The sequence below is a fragment of the Homalodisca vitripennis genome, chromosome 7, assembly GCF_021130785.1.
Source record: "Homalodisca vitripennis isolate AUS2020 chromosome 7, UT_GWSS_2.1, whole genome shotgun sequence".
Taxonomy (NCBI): Eukaryota; Metazoa; Arthropoda; class Insecta; order Hemiptera; family Cicadellidae; genus Homalodisca; species Homalodisca vitripennis.
The window spans coordinates 48,573,935-48,584,410 of record NC_060213.1 but is presented as its reverse complement, the minus strand read 5'-3'; the positions used below and the strand labels follow the sequence as shown (position 1 = coordinate 48,584,410).

Here is a 10,476-nt window from a genome sequence, read left to right as displayed (position 1 = left end):
TCTCTCCTATGATCCTGAGGCATTGCTGCGGTGTAATATCGCCTCATATCACAGTTTATTTCAACGCTCTTATGGCTGCTGGCATATTTCCTACTAATTTAAAGATTGGATATATAACACCTATTTTAAAGTCTGGATCTCCTTCCGATATTAAGGACTATCGCCCTATAATTATCCAGTCAACCTTGGCTAAGGTCTTTGAATCGCTCGTCCTTCGAAGATTGATGTTCAGCCTCAAGAATGTTATCAACATTGAATAACATGGTTTTGTCAAAGGGCGTTCGACCACTTCAAACCTCTTATCTTTTCAAAATAGTATCCTCAAAGCGTTTTCTAACTCACACCAAGTTGATGCCATCTACACAGATTTCTCGAAAGCATTTAATCGAGTTAGTCACAACCACCTTGTTGCTAAGCTCAGAGCTGTTGGTGTCGGTGGGGCGCTCTTGAGTTGGCTGCGATGTTATCTACGGGACCGTTTTCTTCAGGTGCGAGTGGCGGGCTCACTATCCCAACCTTTCCCAGCTGTTTCTGGTGTACCTCAGGGTTCCCTATTGGGGCCAGTATTGTTCACAATCTTCATTAATGATCTGGTTCAATGTGTGGGTTCAAATGTTCTACTTTTTGCTGATGACGCTAAAATTTTCAAAGAAATTGCATCTGTGGAGGATTGTGTGTCCCTACAGGAGAGTATTGATTTGCTTGCAGAATGATATGCTTCTGAACATTTCCAAGTGCTCTATTGTGACATTCTCTAGGTCAGATACTCCTATTCTTTATCATTATAACCTTAATAATCAACCCCTGGCACGTTGTTCTAAAATAAAGGATCTGGGTGTCATACTTGCTTCCGATCTAAGTTGTCATGACCATATCAATCACATTTCCAAAAAGGCTAATGCAGCACTCTATTTTGTTATTAGGACCAGTCGTGATATTTTTTCTGTCCGAGCTCTGAACATCCTCTACGTCCACCTTGTTCGAACCATACTTGAATATTCTTCTACTGTCTGGAACCCTTACCTTGTTGGTCACATTGATAGGCTTGAGAACATACAGAACCGCTTCATTCGTTTGATTGGGCTGCGGCTGGGCTTTGAGTACCGTAATGTGCCGATTGATGACCTTCGAGTTCAGTTTAACTTGGAACCTCTCCATTCAAGACGTATAGTTCATGATCTGCTTTTCTTGAAGAAGTTGATCTGCTCTGTCATTGATGCACCTGATCTGCTCGAATTGCTGGACTTCCGGGCATCACGTCATCTTCGTCACCCCCAGCTGTTTGCAAGGCGGCACTACACCACACAGTACATGTTCCACAGTGCTTTTCCACGTCTTCAACGCCTGGCAAACAACCTCCCCAGACATCTGGACTTCTTTGGTATGAGCTGTGATGCCTTCAAGAGAGAGTTGAGACCAGCCTGTCATGACTTGCATATCGTCTGATAACTTTTCCCCCATTATTCTTATTGTGTTGCTCTGTTATTGCTTCTGCTTGTTTTTTGTTAGACATTTATAATTACGACTGTGCCTCTTGGTTATATATTTACATTTTATTGCTTGCATTTGTTGATTTTATAGTTTTTTTCTCTGTTGGTACCTATATATATTTTACTCTTGTTATTTATTTACAGTATTTTCCCCATTGTTGTTTACTTTATATAGTTTATTTGCACTGTTATTATTTATCTCTTTATTTTTTAATATGTCACGTCTTAGACAGTAATGTGCATGCATTTAAGTTAAATATGCATTTAAAGTTAAATATTTTGTATTTTTCAGTTTTTTATTTACCACTATCAGTCATTAATGTTAATATTTTTTTTACTCTTGTTATTCATTTAAAGTTTATCTTTCATTGTTGTTGATAATTGTATAGTTTATTTGCATTGTTATTATTTGTCTGTTTGTTTCTCCATATTGTATCACACCTTACAGTAGTGTATTAAGATAATATTATCACTAATTTAATATATACTTTCACTAATTTTTAATATAATTTATACTTTCTTATTACATTATTTATACGTTAATTATGCCTAGATCTGATTTAGAGTCCAGTTGCATATTTGGTTTGGCCCTTTTGTTTAAGTATGTCTTAATCATCTATTATAAGTTAATAAATGTAAATTGGTTTTTGACCGTTGGAAGGAAATAAATAAATAAATCCCTTATGTGCCGGGATTATCGGAGAAAATTAGAAGAGTAGGTAGAAAGTACAACATTAGAACCGCGTTTAAAAACACACAACACTCTTAGACAAAGTCTCGTAAAAACAAAACCAAAAAATGGCACACAGGATTCCAAAAACTGTGTTTACAGTATAAAATGTAGCTGCAATAGGGAATACATAGGCGAGACAAAAAGACCACTAAACGTAAGGATAAAAGAAAACAAATAAAACACCAGAAAGGGTCTCACAGAAAAGTCAAAAATTGCACACCATTGTTGGTCCGAAGACCATCATATGAATTGGGATGAAGCCCACATAATACATCGGGAACAACATTTCTTCAAAAGGAAATTAATTGAGGCAACATACATTAAATTGGCAGACCAACCAATCAGTCAACCATCAGTCGAGATTAGGCCGCTTTGGTTTCCAATTCTAAAAAATGAAGTAAAGAGAAAACCAAAAGTATCAAACGGATCGGATATTTGTAATAAACCAATGCGGAGTCACAATATGGTTTTAAGAAGTTCATCTCGCATGAACCAATAATAACGAAAGGGCCCATTCCTGTCCCCCTTCCCTTGTATTTCCGCCATCTTGTTTTAGCCAGCCGTCACGATTACCATTGGCTAGTCCCTATGGTCAGTCGTAGGTGGTTAGTAGACGAGTGAAGACGTATTGTGACCTGTATTCCGTAGTTTAGTTTTAATGATTAGTGTTTTGTATTAAGTGCATGTCTATAGAGTTAGTGAAGTTGACAAACAACATGTAGGTTGTGATTCCTGACTTAGGCGTGTCACAACGCTTTAGTAAGATTTGTTTATTTTAACCTACTTTGTAATTATGTATTAGGATAGTTCTTTACCTGAAGAAGAGATCAGATTGCAGATCTCGAAACGTAGTGTTTATTGTATTGTTATAAAAATTGTAGTTGATCACTAAATATGGTCTACTTAACCATAACACATGTTTTATTTGTATGCCGTATGTATACAGTAAAACCTCAAATGGCATTACATTTGCTACCCTGTTAAATTAATCAAACGTCTCTGTCTTCAGTTTATTAAAACATTACATTAAGACACGTAAAAATAAGATGTTCCTTCAGATAAATATATACACGTAGTATATTATTAGGATTTATTCAGATCCTTTATATAAAGTTCTACTACAATGTAAATCAGTCAGACGACAACACGAATGAAAAGGCCAATAGGGTACTGTGGTAAAACATTATTACATTATTAAGGTTGATGAAATTAGAACCAACTATACAGAGGCTTACTGGATCCAAAAATATTGAGATTTAAGGACATGAAATTTTCTTTTGCTGCAAAATAAACATTTTTACTTACGATTCAGGCCAAACCGATACTGGTCCAAAATGGGATTGTTTTATTGGATATATATATATCCATTCTATTCTCAGGTTTGGATGTAGAAATTAATACATTTAAACTGAAATGTTTGATAGGACTCGTTCAATTGTAAAATTCTTTAATTCTCTACGCTATACAAGAGGAGCCCAAGTTCGCCTTGAGCATCAGTAACTTGACAACATGTATTGTACGTAACATCAGTACACTCTCATCAGTAACACGGTGTCCAGTGAAATATTAGACAGGTTTACTACCAATCTGCATGGAAGAATAAAAGATACCTTTACACAATCATAAAAAAATTGATTTTATAGCTTATCGGGGAAAAATCACGAGGAAAGTGTAACATGGAAGTTAGTTTTATATCAGCAACAATATAACAATAATGAAGAAATAAATAATGCATTGTTGCATTTCATAAAATTCACTCGAACCATACACCTCCTGCTTGCTGGTATTGAAAATGGTCTGGCCTTTTTTAATTGTAATATTTAAAAACTAGAATAAATTTAAAACAGATTTAAGAAAAACTGAGAATTTTATATAGGTACCGTACTAATATGAGAAATGGAACAGTTTGAGATTATTACCACAAACATTTACTGCAGCAAGTGAAAGACTCAACCAAAAACCGCCTTGATTACATTAATTTGCTGATCTTTTTAGTACGTAAACTTAGTTCATATAATATTTGGTGTAGCTGTATTAGTTTATAAGACTACTTTAATGTGCATAATATTTGGAACTCATTGAATTTCAAGATCCAAATAGTTAAACTATTTGCTAAAGATTTTTATCAATAAATAAATCGATCTAGTGACGTTGCGTTGTTTATATTCCTTATTTTAAAGAAAATGTCACGTTTTTATAACAGTAACTATACTAAAAATTGTTTGTTCTGGCAAATTTCAATGTCATTCGGAACTGTTTATTAATATATCATTCAGAGCCTGAAACATTAAAACATAGGTTTATAAGTGATACAGGAAAATGAGCTATCTTATAACAAGCGATTATGAGCACAGAAAAAACAGTATAGGTATGTAATTTGTAAATGGTTTGAAGCAACACAAGTATTGCACTAACGAAAATGTAGATAAACGAGTAAAACAATGGTTCCCCGCGTATATTTTATACTTGCTCCAATCTCGTCAGTGCTTCTGGGTATAATATGTATATCTACTCAAATGACTCTATTCATTATTTGTTTTCAAAATTCATCACAAATCGATATTTGATAGACATTGTTGTTGGACCCATCTAGTGACAAATAGAAGATGTTTCTCCTGAGGAGAGGTAATGTAAGGGAAATTCAGCTGACAAATGTAAAAGCATTTCGTGAACGACGCAGTATTATATAAATGGCGTCCACCTTAACCTCTCAACGCTCTTGTTCTAAAGTACAAATGGTTATTGATCTTACGAACGCACCTGCTAACTTGTATTGTTTTGATAAATATTCACCTACAAACTAGACCTGTTATAAAGTAACTTTTATGCAAAATATCCTGCAACCGTTTATAACTGTAGTTACTTATTGTCTCAATTGTTCTCCTATTCAGTGATATTTGGAATTTTTGGTTGCTTACCATGAAAACAGATTAATGAAATTCTTACACTATATATTTACGAAATAAAAATTTCAGAAATATTATTGTAATAACACCTTATTGAAAAATTTTGTAATAATAAGTTATGAATACAATATATTTACCCGCTGCCTCTTGATGGTTGTACTTTTCATAATAAATATTTTCTGGAAGCTTTAACGTAGTACTTAATCTGCATGAATCGTTCTATCTAGAAATTGTTCTATAGGCCAAAACACTAATACTTCAACTGTGCTGATCTCTTATCAGGCCTGATTGGTTGTACTTAGACACGTAAAACTCAGCTGAATCTAAAAGAAACACTTTCTCTTTTAATCTGTTTTTATAATGTGTGATTATAGTCCATCATTTGGTAGATCATGAGTATGATATTGAGAGTTTATACATTGTTACTACGATAACTTTCCTCTATTTCGTATTACAATGAGAACATCCCTTTATTAGTCAATTTATAGACACTAAAATTTTCGGTTTTCAAAGTTTACTTGCTATTTTAATTGCATCAGTACTACATGAAATGGTATATATCTCTCTTTTGTCGCATCTTAACCTACAAAATGAAGCACTAACTGGTTTGCAACAAGGATTAATTACCAACATGTCCATGTTACAGATCAAAATACTCAATCAACGAGAACCGACAAAAATACACAGGGTTCATGTGGCTGATCATCAGATCTTTTGGCTTTGCTGATATCGGCACTTAAAAGTTCATTAGCACTAACTCTCTTCGGCGAGGTAACGACATGTTAAAATGCTATGATTTAATTAATAATTATTTATTCTGCTTGACATGTATTGAATTATAATGGATTGTTTACAATAGTAATTTCGAATGTTTTTATAAAATGTAATGGAAAGTTTTTCAGTAAAAAAATTCAAATTATAATGACGTTGATATTGCGAGAGACAGGTACTAATTTCAGACGAAACTGTTATAGTATTATTTTGGAGTGTAAATAGAAATGTTATATGTATATACATATGAACGAATAATATATACATATTTAACTAGAGTCATAGGTACATAATGTGATGCTTGATGTACGCTAAAAATCCATTCGAAAACACAATTATTGATGAGCGAAATAGTTAAAGAACAGTATCGGAAGCAATATTTTTTTAATTTGCTAAAAGTTCCCATGCGGGGTTAATTGTGAGGAATATTTAAAACCTGAATCAAATTAAGATAGGTGCATTAAATTTAATATGCTATTTTAATAGCGATATAAGACATTAATTATTAATATATGTGTGTATACTGTATATATAATACACACATATATTTATAATATATATTAATTAATATAGATATTTAGTTTAACAATCTTAAACTATATATATATATAGGGTACACTACATTAAAACTTAAGATTGTTAAACTAAATTTCTCTTTAATTTTTAAATACGAAAACTTTAGTTAGAAAGGTAGATTTAAATCAAAAAGTTTATTGATAGAATGAATATTTTGAGAGAAAAGGGTATTGAATGTCCAAAGTTATTGGTGTATCTCAGAAATCTGTTTTATAAATTTTGATATTTAGAATGAAACAAAGTTACGCTTTAGCATTTCCCTTAAATGTTATAGGTAGTGCGGAAACGACAAAGAGACATACTTCCATCTCTAACGGAAGTCAAGAAAACGGTGACTCTTCCGGAAGTAGTCTACTGGCTTCATCTTGCTCTTAGTTCCCGATGCCGTCTTCTCATCGAGGTTTCCCTAATCCAATAAACGCATTTTATAATCAATATCATCGCCCATATGTCACTTGTACATAACATTGGTTAACCGTTTTATTATCCGTTTACTGTTTGCTACAATAAGAATAATTTAAGTTACACATTCTGTGTGCTTAGCAACTTTGCTTTATGTAGGTAACGATCAATGTATTTATGTTAGATTGTAGACTTTAGGAACTGTTTGCATTATAATGATCTTAAAATAAAAATAATTATGATAATAGATTTGAGACGATAATAATAGTCGCCTTTATTATTAAGTAATAAAAGTGACTGAACCACCCTGTCAATGTAACAACTATTGGCTTGACAATTAAAAAAACTAATGACTACAGTTAACCTAAAATTGCTTTCATATGTCTCAGGTGCACCTGGATAAATTAAAAAAAATAGGAACAGACATAACTTAAAACAAAAACTTCCAATTCCACCGGTATCCTTATGAAAACCAAGAAACAAAACTAAATGGCATTTTAACTAAACTTAAAACCGAAATAACAAAATATAAACTATAATGAATGGCAACAATAGCAAAATTAATAAATTAAACAAATAGCAGGGTATCACAGTTGTTTGATTAGTGGTATATTCATCTCATCATGGAGGCCAGTTTTCCGACAGAACAGGAAAACCCTGCAATCAAATTAATGTGTCTGCGACCACCCATGATGGAAAGGCAGCAGAAGGCAAGAGTTCCTCTCCTGGACCTCGTCAGGTCAGTAAAAAAACGTAGAACTTACGCCAGCATGTTAGTGGGAAAAATAAAAAGTAATTAACATAAACAACTTGAAAAGGCCAAAATTTACTACAAGTACTTCCTCTAACATAAAAGTATTTGAGAAGTGCCTTGCCACGCTGAAAAGGATGTGCAGAGTGCTCTGAAACGGTACAGTCACTGCCTTCTGCAGCCACATCGAACAACACTTACACGTGCTATATAAAGTCACTCATATCTGAGCCGGGGAGATAACTGGGCTCAAGACTTTGAACTGGCTCACTTACTCTTGATTATCAACCTTTGGCCATTTTATTGTTTTTTATTATCTTCTCTTTCTTTAACGGAAAACATAAAATTAAAATTAATGTATTATAATAAATTAAACTTGAAAACCGTTGGTGAAATATGAATTGACAGTTTGTTTTCAACCACTTTTACATATATTGTAAGGGATCTGTGTTTTGGTGGTAAAATTCTCGCCCGGTAAGTGAGATACCGCGTTGTAGTCTCGGTGGAGCAAGATATATTAGCGATTCAATCTTTCTTGAAATTAAAACAGGTTTTCAGTCGTTTATACTAATTTAATTAGTGAAAAACTAATTGAAAGATATTTGATCTTCCAATTAAATCTTAGATTGGTTGATTAAAACACATATGAGACAGAAACATTCAAATACAAAATAATTTAATCGTAATAAATAAGGACTTTTTGTGGTAACATGCTGGCCCGGCAAGTAAGGACCCAGATTCGAGTCCTGGCGGTATTTTTTAAGCTTAAATCAATATTTAAGATTGAAATGATATATATTTACATACATATTCCAATTTGATAATGAAGGTTGTGCTATTATAATTAAATTGCTTAGTGTATCGAATTAAAATTTGTGAAACCATGTATTGCTGACGTGATATTAATTTACAATAGAAAAATGAAATGTACAACAACGCCTTTGTGGCTATAAATCCTGTTCATTATTGAAGGAAGACCACCTTGAAACTGATATCACTGTAAATCAGCCTATTTACAATAACAGCTACAGTACCCAGTTACAATATCCTTTACAGCTTTATAATTTTAGAGGCTATAAGTGCTTTCAGAGCTGTAATTATTATTTCATCCTTTGTTATTTGTGTTTGAAGAACCAATCTTTCGTGGTGCCTCTTGATTTGTAATGTTGGTATAATTCGCAAAAGTGTATAAACTAAGAATAGACTTTTAATACACATTTAATAAAGTAAGAATTATATAAAACTATTTTTTTTTCTTTATAACTAATTCATAAATTGAAAAGGAGCTGTTTGCTGAAAGTAATATACTCGTAAAACCTCGTTATTCATTTTATTCTTTATTGTTTCACCAAACCTGGGTTAATTTTTGTAGCTGGAATTGTACATATTACAACAATAAAACTAATAAATGTTTGAACACTACAATGCATATATATTTCTTGTTTTTTTTACATATGTTTTGAAAAATAGGGATATGAACCAATATATCCCTCCATTTGTAAAATATGCACCATATTTGAGCAAATAATGTTTCAATTCCTGAGGTACTAACTCATGTCTAGGTGCTAACCAACTATCCTGTGTGGTCAATGGTCACAGAGGATAGTTGTTTACCAAGGAATTTCAACACAAGTTGTATTCCACAGACTGGGATGTTTGCTAAGTCTATGATTATTAAGCATTGACACCCTTGGCTCTTGACTCTAAATTGAAGAAAAGAGAAACCTTATACTACATTAGTTTATAATTTTACAGTCTAAAAATCAATATCTTAATGGAATGTGATTCAATGTATAATTTATTTAAGGTTTAATAGTTGATTAATTTATTTATTAAAGATTTAGTAAATTTCTAAGCTATCTAAGCATATAAATAAACGTACAAGATACGCTTTGTGTGACAATCTTATAACCCAGTAAACGCACTGACCACATATAAGACAAATAGATCAGAAAATATGTGGTTTGGACGCCAATGAAGCTGAAGTAATCTAATCCGATTATTCTCGATGATATAATTTTATATTTTTCAGCTCTGTGAAAGAACAATAAATCCTTGAAAATGTAACTAATTTGCTATTTATTTTACTAATTTAATTGTGAAATTTTATGAATATAATTTTAAATGAAAATGAGGTAAATAATTTTATTTCAAATAATTATATAACATAACAGTCACCATAACACTATTAGGGGACTATCCCATGTGCTGACATAAAAAATATAACAACTATCCATATCAAATTAAAAGACACTAGATCTATGAATTCGATTTATAGAAAGCATTCATCTAGCAGTGAAAACACAAACCTGCAGTTTTAATTTAACGCCAGGGAGTACTTTTATTATTAAACCCATTACTGCAAACGCTGACGTCGAATTTACTTCACACGCTTTATTTACGTACTATAATTCAGTTATTGTTAGATTTTAGTGGTATTCTATAATTGGTTATATAAATTTGCTTGAAAAAGAACTAAAATAAATACAGTTAATAAAAAAACTAATAATATATGAACATTAAAAAATCTCTTTATTAAGGTGTATTTAATAAATTTAATCTTAAAATAAACCTTTATGTTTAATAGTTTATCAAGTTAACGTGTTAATAGGTAACCGTGCTCGTGTCCGATTATTTCGAAAGGACCTACGCAATGGGCTAGGTAATTCAAATGAAGTTCAAAAAAAAATTTTTCACCTTACGTAAGCAATAAGTGTATAGTTTGGTCAACAAGATGACGCGAGATTGGGAATATCGGATCCGGGAGTCCAATCACGAAAAAATAGTTTGTCACATTGAATCTATTTATATCAATATAGATTTATCTAAATATATAATATCATTTTA

General features: G+C 32.2%; 1 protein-coding gene across 1 annotated transcript; it reads left to right on the top strand.

Annotated features, from left to right (window-relative positions):
- Positions 1-714: 714 nt before the first annotated feature.
- LOC124366710 lies at positions 715-5,869 on the top strand. Its single transcript, XM_046823309.1, has 2 exons — positions 715-1,307; positions 5,776-5,869. The coding sequence occupies exons 1-2, from the start codon at positions 715-717 to the stop codon at positions 5,867-5,869; spliced, it is 687 nt and encodes a 228-aa protein (XP_046679265.1).
- Positions 5,870-10,476: the final 4,607 nt, after the last annotated feature.